Source organism: Phyllostomus discolor, chromosome 5 (genome assembly GCF_004126475.2).
Source record: "Phyllostomus discolor isolate MPI-MPIP mPhyDis1 chromosome 5, mPhyDis1.pri.v3, whole genome shotgun sequence".
In the NCBI taxonomy this organism is placed as follows: Eukaryota; Metazoa; Chordata; class Mammalia; order Chiroptera; family Phyllostomidae; genus Phyllostomus; species Phyllostomus discolor.
This window is the reverse complement of record NC_040907.2, coordinates 136334541-136357080: the sequence shown is the minus strand read 5'-3', so window position 1 is coordinate 136357080 and position 22540 is coordinate 136334541. Positions and strand designations below refer to the sequence as shown.

Here is a 22540-nt window from a genome sequence, read left to right as displayed (position 1 = left end):
ACCACATAAGATACCCAAATAAAAACAAAGATCAGTAAATAAATTATGTCATTAACTTAATACTATGTAAAGTACAGTAATACAAACGACAGTATCCTACTAAAATTGAAGAATATACTGTTGACCCTTGAACAACAGGAGTTTGAAGTGTGCAGGTCAACCCACTTAGGCTTTTTTCAATAAGTAATGTAACTATACTTTCTCTTCCTTATGACTTTCTTAATAACATTTTCTTTCCCCTAGTTTACTTTTGTGTAAGAATACAGTATATAATACATGTAACACACAAAATATGTGTTACATTATCAGTAAGGCTTCTAGTCAACAAAAGACTATTAGCAGTTCAGTTTTGGGGAATCAAGAATGTTGTACACAGATTTTTGGTTGTGTGGGAAGGTGGGGGTTGGGGTCAGCACCCCAACACCCACATTGTTCAGGGGTCAACTCTATTTTCATAATCCTGTGGGATAAATATGTAAAAAGGTTTCTGGTCTTATATTTGGTCTTCCATTTACAATTAAAAGGATAAAAACAGAAGGATGAGTCCATAAACTCTCCAACAAAATGAAAGTTAAACAACCTGCATGGTGCAACCGTTTTGTCCAACTTCCTGACAAGAGCCAACAAAGTAGGAAAGGAACAGGAAATCCCGAGACAACTGTTCTTATATAGAACCACTCTATACATGTATATTTTTTATTCCCTGCACTTTTTCCCGCTTCTATTTCCATTTTCTCCTCTCACTTTCTTCATCTCATCTTCTCATCTCAGTAGCACCAATATTTCCAGTCATATTCAAATAAGAGTATTAGAGTTTGCAAAGCATTCTCACATAATATAACCTGCATTTTCACAACTCTGTGTGGTACTAGTCAATGTACAAATGAAAAATATATCTCAAAAAAGGTTAATAAATTAGCCATGTTCACAAAATTTGGAAGTGAGCAAGAAATAAGCCAAGTCTTTTGACTTCAACGGTATTGCTCTTTCTGTATGAGCACAGGTGTTCCTCAAGGTTATTTAGTATGGAAGACATATTAAAAAGTCATCGATTTTTAAATCATGTGCTACTAATCCTAAATTACAAAATGATTTTTAATAAAACTACTTTTCTCTTATCCGAGTTTTCTGTACTCTACTTTTCAAAATAAAGATGATGTCTGCTCATCATCTAACACTTCTACCTATTCTACCCCATCTAAACAACCTTTTAAAACTGGGCATTTCATTATCTTGATATCTAATCTAACACCATCCTTGGCAACCTTTGTTAATCTTTCAATGTCACTTTCTTGAGGAATAATGATTTGCTCTAAATTAAACATCAATCAGTAGCAAAGTTAAGTTGAAATCTAGCTATCTTACAAACAGAAATTCCTATGATCATAATATGTAAAATAATTTAAGCAACATGCTGATCTGAATCAGAAACAGGTATCTGGGGCTGAGATAAGAAAGAAGGGAGGGTATGAGAGGGAAAGAGAGGAAACCTCAGCTTACTTTTTCCACATTCATATTTATCTGGGGATACTCACAGGGAGCTACAATAATTCCCTATTAATGAAACTAGACACACAGTCAATGAATCAAAGGAAGACAAAGAACTGAGGAAAAGAACAAGTTCAAACTGAAGCAACCTCCCTTCTTTCCAATTCTCAAAATATAGTTTAAGTACTATCTACATTTAAAAAGCTTATAGCTTTTATTTAACAAGCATATCACTGAACTCCAACATAAATCTGCATAATCAAAATGTCTGGGCATTAAGCCTATTAATTTGCATTTTAATAGGTCTATGGGTTATCCTTCAACTCAGTCAAGTTTGAAACTCTTACCTTATTCATGAACTTTCAATAGCTACACAGTTGAGCTGTTTGTTTAATTAAACTCTATCTGCTCAGTCAAAGGCCCTAAAGTGGCAAATACTGCTTCAAGTATTAACTAATATTAAGAGAAAGAAATGCTGTGCTCTTAAGTAGATCACAGTTTGCCTTCTATGAAACTTACTGGTATTTTTAAAAATATTGCTATTGAGAGCCCAGTGGGGGGAGGATGAAAGAGTGGGATAGGAGACAGCAGGGAAGTTATGCAAAGAAAATACACTTCCTGGTTTTTTCTTTTTCAAAATGCAAAAAAGAAAATTGCCCACATAGTAGAAAAAAAGAACATCTGTAAATGAATACAGTATTTGGTATACACTATTTTCATTTAATTATAACAGACTCATCATCAATTTGTATATGCCGTTTAATAAACCGGTTTTGAAGAGCAAAAGTAGAGAATGATTAGGAAGGAAAACACACACATATTCTGTTTTTAAAATACTAGGCTTACTTTTACATAAAGTCTTTTAAAAAGCCACTCTCCTAAATTAAAACTAAAATACAAATTTTTAGGAAAAGAAATTACCATTTGGTGCAGTGGGAGGTGACCAGATGCCATAATATTTTGGCAAATATTTTCGTAGCTCTAAAAGAACACCATCAGTACAATCAGCAGCATAAACCTGAAATAGGAAAATATAACTTGCATGTTAGTTTCTTATAATGCTCTATAATTACCGTACACATTTCCCAACTGAAATAATACTGATGATCATAATTTATCCGGCATGAGTTTCAACTGGAAGTAAATTTATATAAGCAAAAAAAAGAGTATTCTGTTTCCAATAAAAACTATGTATTGTTTAGAGCACATTCTTGATGATCTAATTCTAGCCTTTCATTGTCCTTGAACTATTTTACAAAGCAAGCTGTAAATAACTCTTAGCAAATGCAAAATAATTCTTGTCTATATACCTGCAAATAAATTCTTTCCAGAGCAAGTTCAATGGACTTCCCTCCACCCACTATGGAAGGGAGGAGTTTTGTGTCCACACATGATTTCATTTCAACTTCCCTTTAGTCCATGTAAATTTTTCCTTCTTTGACTTTTCTTTTGAACCAGTTTTAACATCTACCTGGTTCCCTCATTAAATAGTAAATTTAACAAAACCTTCAACACTTATATATGTAAGGGAATTGTGATTTTACATTTTAAAAAAATATATATCCATTAGTTCAATGTATTGTAAGTCTAATCATTGCTCATCCAATTCCTTGATTTATAAGCAGTAATAATTCTAGAAAATACTAGAAATGTCTAGATAGGCTAGAACTAGATTCTTAATTTTCTTCTTTGATGAGGAGTGAAAAGAAAATATTTTGTTTTAAAAACAACTTGTAAGATTTTTTATTTAATTAAATATTTCAAATATGGTCTACATAATTATCTAAAGCCATTCAAGTTCACTGCTGTAAAATGTTTATGAAATCTTAGTATTAGAATTCTTATATATGTGAAACCATATTCATGTCAAGTAGTTACATACAACAGAGTTCTACAGAATAAACTCAGGTGACTCACCAAATACCCATGTGATACACTGTATTTCACAGCCTTCCCTGTTGAAAAATGAGCAGAAGTGACAATAGTCACTTCCAGGCCAAGGTAATTAAGAGCAGGGCGTACTTTATTATCCCTGTGTTCCTGGCACAATGACAGTGAGGGCGATGTTCATGATATAACAAGATGGAGGGCCCAAGTACATCTCTTATGTACTGACCTAAAGTCCATGATACATTTATAAGTGAAAAATATAAAAGAATTAGATGACAGAGAGGTAAACTTGTTCTTTTTAAATATTTTTTTATAGTACCAGAACTGGCATTTACTACAACATGCCAGACAAGGTAACCTTTCTACTTAGAAGTGTAAGAAAATATATAACAAATATTTTTAAAATGCAGAGCTGAGCTACCAAGGGAAAAAAGGAACTTCATAGGCATTTAAAATAAAGAGGCAACCAAAGTGTTAAGCTGAGCAGTGATGTGTGGGGTTTCACAGAGGTCCACACTTAAGACTTGAATCAAAGGGTCTCTGAATTCAGGTCTAGGCACAGATGAGGACAGAGTTATACTGAAGCAGGGAGATCAAATAAAAGTCTAAATACTAAATAGTTAAAAACCTTAGCATCTATCCTGGACAGGTGGCTCAGTTGGTTAGAGCATCATCCCAATATATCAAAAAGTTGTGGGTTTGATCCCCAGTCAGGTCATGTACAGGAGGCAATCAAGTTAATGTTTCTCTCTCTCCTCCTCATTCTTCTTTCTCTAAAATCAATTAAATAGCTATATAGCTATATATCTCTCTCCCCCCTTGGGTAAAGATTAAAAAAAAAATAAGCCTTGGCATCCTTCTCTCTTCCCACCACACTATAAGAAAGCTGGTGGCCACACTGATTGAGAAAAAAAAGAGAAACAACAACAATATGACGAATAAAAAGAGAGTCACAACTAGACACAGCAGAGATTTTTAAGAATACTATAAAAAACTTTACCAACTGGGCAATTTTGTATAAAAATCTAATTAATTATGTTTTTACTATCACATTAACAAAAAAAATCAGGACATTTAAGAAACCAAATCACTGGTTAAAAACATAATCCTTGCCAGGAACAAAGAAAAGAATTAAAGGGAAAAGAAAGGATACAAAGGAGGAAAGGAATAAAGAGAAACAGATGAGAAAAAGACTAATGAATGTATAATTATTCTATCAAGCCTTTAAGGAACAAAATCCCTATGTGATACAAAGTCTTCCACATAACAGAACAAGAAATGCTCCTCAACTCATTTCATGAAGTTAAAGAAACTTGATGTCAAAACCAAACAAGGAAAATATGTGAAGAAAATAGTTCAATCTCATTTATAAAGCATAACTCTAAAAAATTTGAAATAAAATGCTTGCAAACAAAATTCAGTAATGTGTATTATTAAAAATAAAAAGACATGTCCTAGTAGGTTTTATTCCAAAAAATGAAAGGTGATATAACATTAGATTATCTATTATGGCATTTATGACATTAACAGATTAAAGGAGGAAACATATGATCATTTCAATAGATATAAAAAAGGTAGCTGAAATATATTCAATACCTAGTCATACTTTAAATTGTTTTCTGAAATAAAAATAGAAAGGATACTGTTATAACTTCTCTTTTCCACCTCCACAATATTCTACCCAAGAAGCTGACCTGAATCAAGGGCATCAATGGGGTCCCTTGCCCTCTTGTCATTGTCTCTTATTGGTGTAAGAGTGAAAAGTAGAAGAGTTGAAGTCAGGTTATTTACTTCTCTAGTTCCCTCTTTATCAGTTCCTATCTTCTCATAAAGTTACCTTCCCTGGTAACCACACCCTCTCCTTGTCCTTACAGGCCCAGGGATGCTACAGCATTCTCTCTTGCAGGTGACCTTAAACTCTGATGATACCTTTGTCAAAAATCCCTTTATTAAACTAACAGTGTACATAAGTTGTTTACTGACAGAACCTTGACTCACACAAAAGGCAATTTCCTTAACCTAGGAAGAAGTACCCACCAAACCCTAAAGAGAGAGGCATACTTTAGTGGGGAAATGTTAAAAGCACTTTGTTGTATGAGAGGGAGAAATCCCCCCATCATAGCTTCTATTGAGCCCTGGACTAGAAGTCCTTGACAGAAGTATATAGATTCAAAAGGTACAAACAAAACCACCAATCACAAAAGATATAATCGTCTATCTAGAAAATAACCAAAATTGTTAGAGAATCTCAGATAAATACGAGTTAAAAACAGTTCAGCAAGATTACCAGATATAAGAACACTAGACAAATATCTTCTTCATTCTTATATTTTAGCAATCATTTGGAAACTTAATTCAAAAAATACTGTTTACAATTGAAACAAAAAATAAGGTACCTGGAATAAATCCAACGAATTATGTGCAAGACTTTTACAGAGTAAATATAAAATAATTTCTTCAAAAACAGGCAGTATGTATCAGTCAAAAGCATATGTTCTAGAGCTAACCAACTGCATTCAATCTGGGGCCACCCTTTACTTTGGCATGATCGTGATCAAATTATGTAAACTAACAATGCCTTAGAGTACATGCACATGTACAAAATGAGGGACATAGCAGTACCTACCTCACCGATAGTTGCGAGGCTTAAATGATTTAATAGTGGTAAAGCAGTTATAACGATACTTGTATTTTTACTTTAGCCTGTCTTTTTTTACCTAAACTTAAGAGCTAAACCTAAGAGCTAAAGCCATAGAATTTAGACAAAAACATAAGCATAAATTTTCATGACTTTAGATATGACACCAAAAGCACAAGTGACAAAAGAAAACAGATACATTGAACATTAATATCTAAAAATACTAATATTTAAAAATATTTGAAAAACACTATGAAAAAAGTGAAAAGACAACCCAAAGAATGGGAAAAAAATATTTGCAAATCAAAAATCTGATCAGGGGCTTGCATCTAGAATACATACAAAACTCCTAAAACTAAATAAAAAAGACAACCCAATGAAGAAATGAACAAAGGATCTCAACAAACATTACTCCAGAGAAGATTTACATACAGTCACTAAATACATGAAAAAATGTCCAAAATCATTACCATTAGAGAAATACATTCACTCGGATGGCCATTAAGGGGGGGCGGGGGGAGAGATGCAGCAAATGTTGATGAGGATGTAGAGAAATTAGAACCCTCATACATTGCTGGTGGGAATGTAATATGGCACAGCCACTTTGAGAAACACTTGAACAGTCCCTCAAAAAGATAATATGGAATTATCATAGGACCCACCAATTCCAGTCCTAGCTATGTACCTCCAAAATTGGAAACAGGTACTCAAACAAATACTTGTACATGAATGTTCAAAGAAGCTCTACTTACAAAAGCCAAAAAACAGCCCAAAGGTCCACCAATGAATGAATGGATAAACAAAGTGTGGTATGTAAGTATAATGGAACATTAGCCATAAAAAGGAACAAAGTATAAATGTAAACTACAATGTAGATGGATCTTAAAAATATTACCCTGAAAAGAAGCTAGACATAAAAGGTCACATATTGTATAAGCAGAATAGTGGGTGCCAGGGGCTGGGAGGAGTGAGGAACCAGGGCATCATGTCTTCAAAGTTACAGGGCTTTCTTTCAAAGAAAATCTTTCAAATGAACATCTTTTGTAACTACACAGAGCTGATGATTGTGAAACATTGTGAATGTGTTAAAAAGTGTTCCTAGTCATATGTGTAATTAGATGTTACATCTGCCCCGCCAGAAAACTGAAAAACACTTTGAGTACAACAAAACAAATCTTACCTCACTTACCATATTATAGAATTCTAGCTCTCTTGGACCCCTTGGAGGTGGCTGCAGTTGTTTCAAAACTGTGCCATCTGGATGTTGCAAGATACCTAAGAACAAAAATTGAATATTGTTAATATTTACATATTTGCTAATCACATATTTGTTAATGCTTTAATAATTGTGTATCTTGCGTCCTAGGATATAGATATGCTCCTGAAGTTACAGATAAACCACTTTCATAAACTGAAGGGTTTTTTACTTATTTCAGAAATTTCAACATTCAACCAACATGTTTCGGTGCTTGTTATATGCAAAGCACCAGAACACAAATTCTAAATAGCCTGGTTTTACCGTCTCCAACTATTTCCCTTATAGCCACCTAGACTTTCTAGTAAGTATGTAAACATTTTTATAGAAATTCTTCAGTAACAGACTTTTAGGGAGATGTTAATTTATAGTTTAACAAGAAGCAAGTTAAAAGCAGCAGCAGCAAAAACTGATCTCACCTTTACAAAGAGAAGAAAATGTTAACAGTAGCCCTACATGAATCTGCTGCTTTGTATTTCTTGTTTCTCTGATTTGATATAAGAAAGCAAATAATTTTTTTTCTTGATTTAGATGCACTATGTACAGCTGTAGAGATAGAATAAGGGCACCCAGCCAAGGGGAAAAGTCAGGACACCAAATCTGGAGCAGGAAAGGGCACCTTTTTATAATCTGCCTTTTTTCCAAAAGAAGGAGCCTTTTTCTAAAGTCATTATGTATGTACTAGCGCTGGCCCTATCCCCTACACATGAAGACTCATTCCCAAATTTATGTTAAAATCTTAAATTTCCATATCTTGAGTTTTCACAAAATCATGCCAGTTAGAACATAATAAGGCTCAAATAAATCTATAACTTTAATGAAGTATGCCACTTACATTGCTATTGACAAGTTTCTACTGCTATTGACAAGTGTCAGAATTTTTTCTTTCTTTTCTTTTTTATTTTAAATTGAACTTATTAAGGTGACAATGGTTAACAAAATTACAGGTTTCAGATGCACAATTCCACAACACATCACCTGTACACTGTATTGTATATTCACCACCCCAAGTCGTCTCCTTCCATCACCATTCATCCCCCGACCCTACCCCACCTCTCTACTTTTGAAGTGTAGGGAATTTGTAATTGTGATAAAAATACAGAATTTAATCAACAGAAGCAGAGAGTCTCAATTTAAGACTACAGTCATCAAGTTATTAATACTTAGATATAGGATAGGTAAATGTTAATCCATATGGGTAAAATTGGTTGGTAAGCAGTCAAAGGATTTGGGGGACTTTAAGATGTAGTCTAATATAACTAAAAATTCATGAAGAGAGATTCTAATCCTGAAGGTTGTGATATGTAGAAGAAAGACCTTCTCCCCCACGGTAAGAGACAATTTCTATGGGCTAATGAAGAGTGATAGATGAAAAGAAACCTTGATGAACTTAATTCCAAAAGGTGAGGAACATGGAGAATTCATAAATGAAGAGAGAACCTTGGCAGCTTCTCTTGGGGCAGGCACCTAGTCTATGTACAGGTACACCTCCCATTAAACAAATATTTTATCAGGCAAGCAAAAATCAGCTTGACTATAGACAACAGTGTGGTGTAGCAGGATGGATTAGAGACAACAGTCCTAACAGATTGTTTGGTCCAGCTATTCTCCTACTCTACTCACTTTGCAACACAGCCCATCTAAGTTTTCAGAAAAAGTGGAAGAGAAGAGAAGTGGGTGGAAGTGAAGATGGTAATTCCACACATTCTCCCTAATGACGTTAAGTCAAGGATTCAAATGTAAACCAACAGTATCTTAAACTGAAGACAAATCCCTCTCAGCTGAAAAACTGTAAAAAATTTTTTTAAAAAGCATCTTGGGCCCTGGCTGGCATAGCTCAGTGGATTGAGTGCGGGCTGCAAACCAAAGCATCGCAGGTTTGATTCCCAGTCAGGGCACATGCCTGGGTTGCAGGCCATGGCCCCCAGTAACCACACATTGATGTTTCTCTCTCTCTCTCTCTTTCTCCCTCCCTTCTCTCTCTAAAAATGAATAAATAAAATATTTTTTTAAAAAAAGCATCTTGGAAGACTGAGCCAATAACAGATATACTGAATCTAAGACTATAACCCAGGATCTCCTTAACTAAATTCTAGAAAAAGTATGACCTATCAGCCTCTTACCCTAACAAAGGAAAGGACTTTCACTCTTTGTGGAACAAAACAAAAAATTGTACACTTTGTTCCCCACTGTTCCTTAAATAAAATGTGAAAATCCAATAAAAAAATAAAATATATAGCCACAAAATCAACAAAATATGATGCATAGTCAAGAGAAAAGTCAACTGACTAACACAGAAGCTGACACATGACCAAGTAATTTTAATTATACATATGGATGTTAAAACAATGATAAACATGTAAAAATTATAGATAAATGGATATAAATGCTGAATAGATGAGGTATTTCAGGAGACAAATTTTTTTAGAAAAATTTTTTAAAAGACTTAAAACAAAGAGTTAAACAAGAATACTGAAAAAAATCCTTTCACAAATCAGCCTCACTCTAAATGTAAGATTACAACAGAGGAATTTCAACCCCACGGTGCACTAAAGGTTTATTCGTCTACGTGGTCTTCCATAACAACATACCATAGCTATGTGGCTTAAACAACAAATTCTTATTTTCTCACAGTTCTAGAGGCCAGAAGTCCCAGATCAAGGTGCCAGCCAAGTTGGCTCCTGGTAAGAGCTATCTTTCTAGCTTGTAGCCTGCTTACTTTGTTCTTACATTGTGTGGGGAAAAAACAAATGAGAAAAGGAGGGAGTGGGAGGGGGAGAAGAGAGCAAGAGCAAGAACAAGAACACTCTCGTATCTTTTTATAACAACACTAATCCTACTGGATCATTCTCCCACCCTTGTAACTTCATTAATCTTAATCACCTCCATAAAGGCCCTATCTCCAAATACAATCATATTGAGGCTTGTTTTTATCCCCCTAACATCTGAAATTTAAGGGACACAACATTCAGTCCATAACAGAAGGTAACCATAACAAGAACAAAATTCAAACTTGGCCCTACTGTTGTCTAGACTGGTTCAATCACCAACATTAACAGCCTAGCAGAAGAGGCGTATTAATTTCAGGCAAAAATATTGTTTTCATAAGTTGCTTCAGTCCTATACAACATGTCCAAAATTTTTTAAAAACTTACAAGGCATACAAAAAAGGGGGAAAAATCACTGTCGAGAGTTAATGCAATGGACAGACCAGTTTGAGATGACACTGATGTTATAAATTATCAGAGGAGCTTAAAGTAAGCATGATTAATATGCTAAAGGTTATAATAGAAAAGGCAAAAAATGCATGAAAAGATGGGGAATTTCAGCAGACAGAAAATTTGAGTCAAGTGGACCATTAGAAATAAAAAACGAGCCCTGGCTGGCACAGCTCAGTGGATTGAGCTCAGGCTGCAAACCAAGTATCGCAGGTTCGATTCCCAGTCAGGGCACATGCCTGGGTTACAGGCCATGACCCCCCAGCAACTGCACATTGATGTTTCTTTCTCTCTCTCTCTATCTCTCTCTCTCTCTCTCTCTCTCTCTCTCTCCCTCCCTCCCTCCCTCTCTCTCTCTCCCCCCTCCCTCTCTTCCCTCTCTAAAAATAAATAAATAAATAAATCTTAAAAAAAATAAAAAAAAAAAAGAAATAAAAAACGAGCCCTGGCTGGTGTGGCTGAGTGGAGCTGGCCTGTTACCCTTTTGGGGCACATACCTGGGTTGCAGCAGGGTTTTGGTAGGGGGCATGCAAGACACAATCCCACACTGATGTTTCTCTCCTCTCTCTCTCTTTCTTTCTCCCTTCCCCTCCCTCTAAAAATAAATTTTTAAAAATCTTAAAGAAAAAAAATAATAAATGAGGTAACAGTCAAAAAATGCCTTCTATGGGCTTGTCAGTAAACACAAAATAGTGGAGGAAGGAATCAGTGAATTTGATAACAAGTCAACAGAAATTATCCAAATTGAAACACAAAAAAGAAAAAAAAAAAGAGTGAAAAAAATCATAAGCAAGTATCCAAGATCTGTGCAGCATCAGCCTGAGAAAACTACTGTTTAAATCCCCCCCACCCCTGCGGAGAGAGCTATACCCGTTCTTTGCAGCCATTATCCACAATAGCAAAGAGGTGGAAGCAACCTAATGTCCACCAAGAGATGAAATGGATTTTTTACAAGGGGCATATAATTTACTGGAATATTATTCAGCCTTAAAGAAGAAAATTATTTTGTATGTTACAACATAGATGAACCTTGAGGACATATACTAAGTGAAACAAGACAAACTCGTTTTGCAAAAGTACAAATACTGCCATGATTCCACTTACATGAGGTATTTAATGTAGTCAAACTCTTAGGAATAGCAATTACAATGCTGATTTCCAGGGGCTGGGGGAAGAGAGAAAGGAAGATTTGTTGCACAATAATTACAGAGTTTCAGTATTGCAAGATGAAGAATTCTAGAGATTTGTTGCACAAAAACATGCAACTTAAAAATGGGTAGAATGGGAAAAATAAAAATAAAGTTAAAACAATTTTAAATGCTTAGAATGGCAAATTTTATGTTGTGTTATTTTGATGCAATTAAAAAAACTTGTGTATTAAATTGGATTATGACTATGTAAAATGAATGCATGTTAAATTTTCTATTTGTGGATGGAACATTCTAGGTAGGTTTTACTTATTTTTTGTAACTTTCCCCAGAAATTTCTATAATAAACACACACTGCTTTTATTATTAGATAAGTACCTGATATAAGAAAATACATATATGGCAAAAATAATTATATATTCTTTAAAATCTAAGTTATGTAAACAAGTTACTGAAAAATACAGGAAAACATTTTAACAACAGAAGGGGTTTGAAGAAATACTTAAGACGACAATGGTTGACATGTTCTAAAGCTAATGAAAAACATTAAAATACAGAGCCAAGACACGCAGAGAATCCCAAACAGAATGAAAAAAAAAAACCCTCCTAGATATTTTACATATAAAAACATAGATGGATTAAAAATAAAAGGAAAAAAGATATACTAGCAAGTACTATTCATAAGGAAGTTGTTATATTAATCTTAAATATCAGGTTATATCAATACCAGCCACAGAGTTCAAGAAAAAGAATGTTATCATATGTAAAGAGGAACATTTCATAATATTAAGGTCAATACATTAAAACAAAATGATCTTAAATGTGTGTACTAGTAAGTTTCCAAATACATGAAACAAAAACTGAAAAAACAGAAAAGACAAACCCACAATTACTTTCTCAATAACCAATAAACACCTATACAGAACATTAGTAATAATATATAAAACTTGAACAATGCTATGAAGCAACTGATGCAGAATGCTACATCCAACAAATTACATGATTTTTTCCTGTACAAGCAGAACATCTACCAAGACTGTCCATATGCTGGACAATAAAAAAAAAAAAGCTAAAATAAAAAAGAACACAGATACTTTCTGACCATAATGGAAATAACAGTAAGATATTTGGGGGAATATCAGATGGAAATAAACACACTTCTATATAATCTATGGATCAAAATTCAGAAGGGAAATTAGAAAATCTTTTTAGCTAATTGCTAATGAAAACTCAACATATCAAAATTTGTGGAATGTAGCTAAAATACCACCAGTGTTTTGAGGAGAATGTATAGTTTTAAATGCTTGTATTAGAAAAGTAAAAAGAAGGTTCCAAACTAGATGCTAGAAAAAGAATATATTAACCCCAAACAAACTGAAAGAGAAAAAAAATCAATGAAATAAGAATGGGCATGGAGAAATGTCAACGAAACTAAAAGGTTCACTGATAAACCTCTAGCTAGAGAAATCAAGAATGATAACTTAATAAATTACCATTGACAGGAATACATGAAAGATGAGTTATCAGTACAAATCATACAAACATTAACTGCAGAAGAGAATTCTGAACTTCACATACCAATAACTCCAACAACTTAGGTGAAATGAATAAATTCCTTTAGACACTAATTATTAAAACTGACACAAGAAGAAACAGATACTCTGAGTTGTCCTATGTCTACAAAAAACATTGAATTGATAATTTTAAATACCCTAAAGCAACCATAGGCTGAAATGCCTAACTAGTAAATGTTATCAAAAATTTACGGAAGAAAAAAAAAACAATCTTACCAAATTTGTTCAGAAACAGGAAAATACAAAACATTTCCCCATATTTTAAATATATTTTATTAATTATGCTATTTTAGTTGTCCCAACTTTTCCCTCTTTCCCTCCTCCACCCAGTACTCCATTCCCTCCAGCAATTCCCCCCTTTAGTTCATGTCCATGGCATTTGTATTTGGTTCTACATTACCTACACTATTTTTAATATTCCTCTGTCTATTTTGTACCTACCAATTTATGCTTCTTAATCCCTACACCTTTTCTCCCATTATTCCCCTTCCCCCTCCCAGCTAATAACCCTCCAACTGATCTCCATATCTATGATTTTGTTCTTGTTCTGGCTGTTTGCTTAGTTTGTTTTTATAGATTCAGTTGTTGATAGTTGTGAATTTGTTGCCATTTTAATGTTCATAGTTTTTATCTTTTTTTAAAATAAATCCCTTTAACATTTCCTGTAATAATGGTTTGATGATGATGTACTCCTTTAGCCTTACCTTGTCTGGGAAGCACTTTAACTGCCCTTCCATTCTAAATGATAGGTTTGCTGGATAGAGTAATCTAGGCTGTAAGTCTTTGCTTTTCGTCACTTTGAATACTTCTTGCCATCCCCTTCTTGCCTGCAAAGTTTCTTTTCAGAAATCAGCTGAAAGTCTTAAGGGAATTCCTTTGTAGGTAAATTCTCTGCTTTTCTCTTGCTGCTTTTAAGATTCTCTATCTTTAACCTTTGGCATTTTAATTCTGTATCTTGGTGTGGTCCTCTTTGGGTCCAACCTTGTTTGGGACTCCCTGTGCTTCCTGGACTTGCATGTCTATTTCTTTCACCAAATTAGGGAAATTTCATCATTTTTTTCAAATAAATATTCAATTCCTTACTTTTCCTCTTCTCTTTCTGGCATCTCTATGATTCAGATGTTGGTGTGTTTGGTGATGTCCCAGAATATCCTTATGCTATCCCCGTTTTTTTTTTTTTAATTCTTTTCTCTTCTTGCTGTTCTGGTTGAATGCTTACTTCTCCCTTATGTTCCACATTGTTGACTTGAATACTGACTTTATCCCCATCCACTATTGGTTCCCTGTAGATTTTCCTTTATTTCATTTAGTGTAACCTTCATTTCTTCCTGAGTCTTTTTTATTTTGTTGCCATTCTTACTGAGTCCTTGGAGCATCCTGATCACCAGTGTTTGGAACTTTGCATCTGATATGTTGGTTATCTCTGTTTCACTTCGTTTTTTTTTTTTTTTCTGCAGTTTTGTTCTGTTCTTTCATTTGGGCCATATTCCTTTGTCTCCTCAATTTGGCAGCCTCCCTGTGTTTGTCTGTGTATTAGGTAGAACTTCTTTGACTCCCTGTTTTAGCAGCATGGCCTATTAGAAAAAGAACCTATCTGGATGAATGTAGCTTCTTTAAATCCTTGGTTGTCAGACTTCCCTACAGCTCAATTTCCTGACTATTCTGGGAGTTCTTTGTTTTGAGGTGTAGTTGTCTCCAATCCAAGTACTAAACAGGCCGACCCTACTTAGCTTCTGAGATCAGACAAGACTGAGCACATTCAGGGTGGTATGGCTGCAGAATGTTTTGAAGTATAGCTGTAATTCTTCCTGTGGTTGTGGGAGAAGGCATAGTGTGTTTACCTATGACTCCATCTTGACCAGAAGTCCCGCCATACATTTTATGAAGCCAGAAGAATATCCAATATTTTGGATATTCTTGATATCCAAAATCAAGAATATTCTTGATTTTTAAAAACCCAACAAAGGCTTAAAAGAAAATTAAAGACCATTATCTCAAATGAACAAAGTCACAGAAATCTCCAATAAAACATTAGTAGTAAAGCTAATCCAGTAATATATACAGGGTTATTTATCATGACCATGAGGACTTTATTCCAGGAATGCAAGGTTCATTTAAATATTTCAAAATGAGTAAATATATTGATATTTTAAAGAGACAGAGTTCTCAATAAGAAAAAAAGGTAGAAGCAAAGAAGAACCCTGTGGGACAGCTTTAAATTGCAGGTATATATATATGAACTCAAATTTTTAAGAATATAGAATTATGTATTTTAGTCCAATTTGGTGAAAGGACAAAGAACAACACACAAGAAGCAACAGTATTACCTAGTGCTCAGATCTTGATTTTTAAAAATCATTTACCCCTAAAGGAATCAGGTTCTTGTAGAAAAAATGGCTCATTCCAGGGCTGGGGCAGGGAAGGTACAAGATGAACATTACACATCTTTTTATGACAGAAAGTGAGAAAATGCTTTAAAACAAAAAAAATGGGAAAGGTTCAGAAGACATAGGATCCACCCTGAAAAAGCTCCCATTGCCTAAATCTGAGACAACATGAACATCAAAATAAGCAGCAACAATAATAGCTAAGATCCATACATGGAAGTTTGAAAATTCCATTAGTCAAACCTAATAATGAATGAATTAATCAATCAATCAAAGAGAAAGAGAGACAGGGAGGGAGAGAAGGAAAACTATTCCTTAAAGGAGAATACTATCTAACAAATGTAAAAGGAATAAGTTTGAATATTATAACTGCAACTATATTAGCAATAAGTGAGATGGTCAAGTAATTGTCAATGGATACTTTTCACATTGAGTGAAAACTTTGATGAAGAACAGTATATTTAACAGTCTTAAAATATTCCCCTAAATTATTTAATCACAATAGAAAAAAAGAAAACTTTACAGTGGAAAATTTGGTAGACATCACTTAACCAGGAAATAAAAGCTACAGCACCAGTAATGCAAATGACATGCTGTATCTTATAATGTTCCAAGAACACAACATAATATAGTATTTTACCAAAAATGCATGCATCTGAATCCAATGAAACTTAAGGGATATTCTAAAAACCCATATGCCTATATTCTTCAAATAACCATGGTTATGAAAAGTAAATATGAAAAACTGCTTCAAATGATAGGCAACTAAGGAGTCATAACAACTACATGCAATGTGTAGTCATGGATGGGGAAAAATGCTATGAAAAGATATTACAGCCCTAGCCAATGTGGCTCAGTTGGATGTAGCCCACAAAGCAAAAGGTCACTGGTTCGATTTCAGGTCAGGGCACATGCCTGGGTTGTGGGCCAGGACCCTGGTTAGGGTCATGTGGGAGGCAGCTAATCAATGTTTCTCTTCCTCTCTTTCTCCCTCCCTTCTCCTCTCTCTACAAATAAATTTAAAAAAAAAAAAGGATAATGACAAAAGCCAAAATGTTAAATATTCTGAATTTGATCATTTTACCATATTGAGAAAACATTCTTAATTTTAGGAGCTATATACTTAATTATTGAGGGGAAAGGAATCATGATGCTTATAATTTAGTCTTAAATGGTTCTGCAAAATCATTATCATATACCACAGAGAATGATAAAGCACATGTGGCAAAATATTAATAGGTTAATCCAGAAAAATGGTACATTAGTTCATTGTACCATTCTTGCAACATTTAAGTTGGAAACTTTTCCAAAAAATAAAAAAATCTTCATAAAGGCAGTAAAATTCCCAGTAGGAAAAATCTATTGAATACTATATAAGACCTCTACAGTGAAAGTTTTCAGTCTTGCGTAAGAGAAATTAAAGGCCTAAATAAATGGAGACATATACCATGTTCAAGTATTGGAAGACTTAATATTATTTAAAAAATCAATTTTCACCAAAGCAATATAGAGATTCAAAACAGATACAAAATCTTATCAAATTTCTTGGGGAAAATGACATGTTGATTTAAAAATCTATATGGAAATTCAGCCAGAAAAAGTCAAGACAATCTTGAAAAACAAGATTGTTTTTCTTGCTTACTCTTCAGTATGAGACTTATTCTAAATCAACTTTAATTAAAACAGTAAGATATTATTGCTAAGATAAGCAAATAAATCAGTGAAAATAAACAGAAGTCCAAAAGCAAATCTAGAGAACTGACTGAAAATATGTGGTATATATGGACAATGGAGTACAATTCCATTGAACAAGTTGCACTCCATTGTTCACATATACATGAGGTGTACAAAAGATGACAAAGCTCTCCAGAAATTAATATTACTGACTTCTAGGATATATCATTAGTTTAAAAAGCAAAGCACAAACCAGGATGTATAGCACACTGCTTTCTGTGTTAGAAAGGGAAATCAGAAAACTTATACATATCTGCTTATTTTTGCAACAAGAAACAGAACTGAAAAAAAAATAATAATAATAAAAATAATAAAACTGGTTACCTACAAGGGAAGCTGGGGAATGGTGTAGAGAGGAAGGGGATGTTGTTACACTTCTGATACACCTTTCTGTAAAATTTGACTTTTTTATAGGCACTCAAAAATATCTAGCTAAATAAAAATGAACAAAGGGAACTAATTTTAAACAAATGAATCCAACTGTACTTTAGAAGAAACTGTCAAAGAAGGTGGTAAATATAAAACCCAAAAAAGCCCCAATCCAAATAACTTTTTAAGAGTTTGCAACCACATACCCTCAATATAAGGGAATCTCATCTTGAACTTCTTATCTAGGTTTGCTTTCTGCAATAGTATGGAAATACAATTTCTAAAAATTATAGAATTAAGCAAGAAATATATGTATTAACATTGCTGAGAACAAGGGTTCATACTGAGATAGACGGAAAATACGGATTTAGAATCAGAACAGAAAGAACTCTGGAGTTATAAAACTGAAAATATCAGTATGAAATTGTAACTTTAAAATATTTACATATACTTTTTAGTTACAGCCATTGAAAATTCCTAGAAGCAATGACACTTTAATAGCAATGAGCATACCTAGCACCCAAATCTTGGTTTTTAAATATCCCACTCAAAATGAACCAAAACCCTTGGAGAACTGGCTGGTTCTAGACTTGGGAAGAGATAAGTCTAAAATAACTTGAGACAGAAAGTAAGTGCCACTGACCAAATCTGGAACAGTTTGAACAGTAAAATAAGTAAGTTCTACAATGGGTCATGACCCTTTATAAAGTAAGAATCCGTGAGTCCAAACTGATCACATATAAGTACATACATACACAGGAGTAAAGGGAGGGTTATTTCTTCTAAGAGAATCCTGGTTGTTAAAATAGAGGGAGTGGTAGAACTATATGAAAAATCATAATTTTTCCACTATCAGAGTAAAGACTATTTGGGGCAAGAATCATCAATAGATGCCAAATCTAGGGATGAAGTATGATGAGGATCCAGATATCTATACGATCTTAAAATTAAAATGTCTCCCCACAGATGCTTATTAGTTGCAATGGGAAAAATGTTAACTATATATTGAAGAAGCCCGACCAAACTTGGGCCAGATTATCACAATTAATAATGGGCAGATAAATATTGTGAGCCTCCAGATGTGACTTAAGTAGGGCACAGTTGTATAATGTTCCAACTAAAAATTCATTACCTCAATTTCATCATGAGAACCCATCCGAAATCCAAATTAAAGAACATCTCATAAAATAACTAGCCTGTATTCTCAAGCATGACAAGTCATAAGAGACAAAGAAAGGCTGAGAAACTGAAACAAATTAGAAGATTCTAAGAGATAGGACAACTAAACACAATAAATGATCATAAACTGGATCCTCCGCCAAGAAAAATACGGTATTAATGGAACAGCTGACAAAATTAGAAAATGAACTATAGATAAAAGCATTGTATCACTGTTAAATTTTCCGTATTTTATAAGTGTGCTGTCGTCACAGAAATATACATTAAAGTATTAATGTATAAAGGGGCATACAACCTATTCTCAAATAGTTCAGGAAAAAAATGCAAAATCAAAAATTCAGAAAAATGTTAAGTTCTCTGTATTGTTCTTGCAACTTTTCTGTAAGTTTGAAATTATTTTAAGTGAATTAAACTTAAGAGAATACATAATAAAATAGGCCAGTAAACCAAAAAAGTTGTGGGTTTTCCCCAAAAAACAGTTATCAGTTTAAATCCCATTTCTCTACAGACTACCTCATTCTATATCCTAAATTGGATCAGGACACAAATACCAGATTTCAAATAGTTGTCTTAATCTTTAAGGACTGCTGAAAGAAATTAATGATACATGTTAAATATTAAAGAAAAAAAGGGACCTTATGTTAACTTTGGTGAGCTTTGGGAATTTAAATTGGTAACAATCACACTTTTGTTAAACTTTCCTATAGAAAAAGTTATACAATGTGCAAGGTATATTATAATAAACAAGAATGTTAATATATAACATAATAGCAAACAAAAAAGGATGAAAATCTAAAGATCTAACACTAGAGAAAAAATTATATTACTATAGAATACAAGTTTTTTAAAGAATAAAGTATACCATTAATACAAAAATATGGATATTCTAACTACATGATATAATACAAACTAGAAACAAAAAGTTGCTGATATATATATATATGTTTCTAGGGCAGATCAGAATTGTATTATGTGTTCATGTATGTATGTGTCCAGAAACAAAGGCTTGAAAGGACATACCCGGTAAGATACAGTTACCAGCTATTGTCCTTGGGACAGAGCAAGTAGGGGGAAGGGCACTACTATACTGTTTTACTCTTCAAGTTTTTTTTCTTAAAAGATCATGTACTAGTTTTACAATTTTAAAGAAATTGGGAGAAAAACTTTGTATTCTGAGAAACAAGATTTCAATGTACTTTGATGAAAAATTATTTCAGCGAAGAACATAAAATATAATAGATATCAGAACTATAACATTCTTGTCACTTAACTATAACAAGATCTCTTTTTCTGTTCAAGTACTGTTATACTATTGGTTCCATGTTTTTAATTTTTAACAAAGCCAATGTTGATATAAGAAACAACCAAACCTATAAGGGATTTTTTATAACAGTTTATTTCAGCCCAAACTGACAATTGCTGGGAAGCAAGACTTCAAATGCTCCACAGAATGTCAGTTTGCAGTTTCTTTTATGTTTCTTATGAAATTAAGATTACATGAAGGTGGAAGAAAGCAAGAAGATAAATGAATTACAGGGTGGTAAACAAAATTATCTGCCCTCTAGAAGCTGGTTATTTCAAAGATGTGTTAATCTTAGATGCAAAAAACAATGGACAGGGCTCGCTAAACGCAAAGGTAAATCTTTTACTAAGTTATATACCTACCATGCCTGCTCATTTTTATGATCAGATCACCCTATGAGGTTACTTTCCAGAACCCCTTTTTCATCCACACCAACAGCTCTTTTTTGGAAATAGGTAAGATATGAATCCTAAATCAAAAAACCCTGGTTACTTAATGATAGTAACAAAAATTTTTAAAAGCAAATATCCACACAATGTTTTAAGAAAGTTTATTCTGAGAATTTCACTTGATAGCCAAACCAAACTGTGATTTAATACATGAGATACTTTAGAACTGTAAGTGGTTTATTATACTAGAAAGACATAACTTCTTAAACTCTGAATTACTACCTTGTTATTCATTTTATAAATAGGGAAGATTATCATCATATGGTGTCCTTTCACTAACACTATACGCAAGACTGTGTGAATAGCTGAGAATTAAATTCATCAAATATTTATTAAATTGCTGGCACAGAATGTTTGTGGCACTGTACACTGGTCATTCAAAGACAGTCCCTCAGTCTTACAAAAAAAGTCTTACAAAATAGAAAAAGAAGTTTATTTAAATTGAATGCAATAAATTAAACTTTGGACTCCATCTAGAATCTAAACTATTCCTTTAATTAGGTAATGTGGGTGACAAATTCTTTCAGCCACTATTTGCAATGTAGTTTTAAGTCACATTCAAGGTACATTTGTAAATGAGTCAGAGATAACTCTCTGAAAAGGCTCATATTACATACTTTGATAAGCAGCAGTTACACCCTTAAGTGACAATCATCGTTTTTGTGTTAATGTTGGGATTTTTTTTCCTCTCTTCTCCTTTACACAGAAGTCAATCTCTAGGGACCCTTAGGAAACAATTTTTTTTCAGGCCTCTAGAATAGTATCAGGAATATTATCACTAAAATTCATGAGTGTAAATCAATTGGTATGCACATAAACCTGTTAAAGTAATTCCTTAGGTACTCTCAAATTCTGGTTACCTGAAGTGACACACAAGAATGTATAAGCTAAGCATCTTGAGATTGTTGTTTCCTTACATCTATGCTAAACACCTTGAGAATGATGTTTGCTTCCTTATCTGGTGTACTAAAGGAATGGTCACTTTTCCCTTTTCCAGAGTTCAACTGAGCAGAATGTACAAGGCTGTGGGGATAAACAGATTGGGTCTCTAACTGGAGGAACTCATAATTTAGTGGGGAGTATGCGTATCAACTACATGACAACATCATTAAGACCTAACTTTCAACAAAAGGAGGGAAAGATCAAAGTAGTAGGAAATGCTGCTCTTCAAGAAATAACATACAGCATATTCAAACAAATATTCATCCATTTTCAAAACTCTGAGTTATCTGCAAGCACAGTACAAGGTGGAAAAACTGTGCTCTGAGGCAGGACCCTTGGTTTCCCGATTCTAACACTGCAATTGTGGGACTTAAGGCTTGTTGCTTAACCAGATTTGGCATCGGTTATTTCCTCTAAAAGTGTCAGTATTATTTAACTAGCCTAAACTCAAATCATCTTCCCAGCATAAACCAAATTGTGTCTAGTGGCTTTCAGGTCTAAGATGTGTTTTACCAACTCACTCCTCCATCAGACTCCCCAAGTAATCATGACCCAGGGAAGCAAGGTGAGTAAGCTAGGTGAACTACAGTTTCTAAACCGAACTGTCCATCATCAAGATAATAAACTGAGACAGGCCCTATATTGCGCTTTAAACGTTGTGAGCTCATAAAATGTATTGCACAGGCCACGATAATCTTATAGAAAGATGGGTCAAGAATAACAAAATCCTGCCTGTGTACCATTCTAGTACAACAGCAGGGTGTTGTTTCCTACCTAGAATCCGAGTTTCAGCTACTGGAACCACGCCTCCTGGAGAAATCCACCAGATATTAGGAAAACCTCCCAAGAGGCTGGGAAGGATCTCAGATAAGACAAGTTCTCAGAAATAAATAAATGAATAAATAAATAAATAAATAAATAAAGGGGGGGCTGTTTTTCCCCCCTTCCTGCTATGCACTGAAAAAG

At 33.8% G+C, this 22540-nt stretch overlaps 1 protein-coding gene and 1 long non-coding RNA gene across 3 annotated transcripts in view; one reads left to right on the top strand and one right to left on the bottom strand.

Moving 5' to 3' along the window:
• IPMK (inositol polyphosphate multikinase) overlaps positions 1–22540 on the bottom strand; it is a 44853-nt gene that overhangs the window by 21393 nt on the left and 920 nt on the right. Inside the window, exons 2-3 of one of the 2 annotated variants that reach the window (XM_028512382.1) lie at positions 7206–7291; positions 2410–2506 (exon numbers count right to left, since the gene is read on the bottom strand). In XM_028512382.1, coding sequence (XP_028368183.1) covers positions 2410–2506; positions 7206–7291 — 183 coding nt within the window. Of the gene's footprint in view, positions 1–2409; positions 2507–7196; positions 7292–22540 lie in introns of both variants that reach the window. The other variant, XM_028512380.2, reaches the window with a different exon arrangement.
• On the top strand, positions 17398–22457 carry LOC118500839. The gene is made up of 2 exons (XR_004903423.1): positions 17398–19188; positions 19234–22457. It is a non-coding gene; the product is annotated as an uncharacterized LOC118500839 (long non-coding RNA).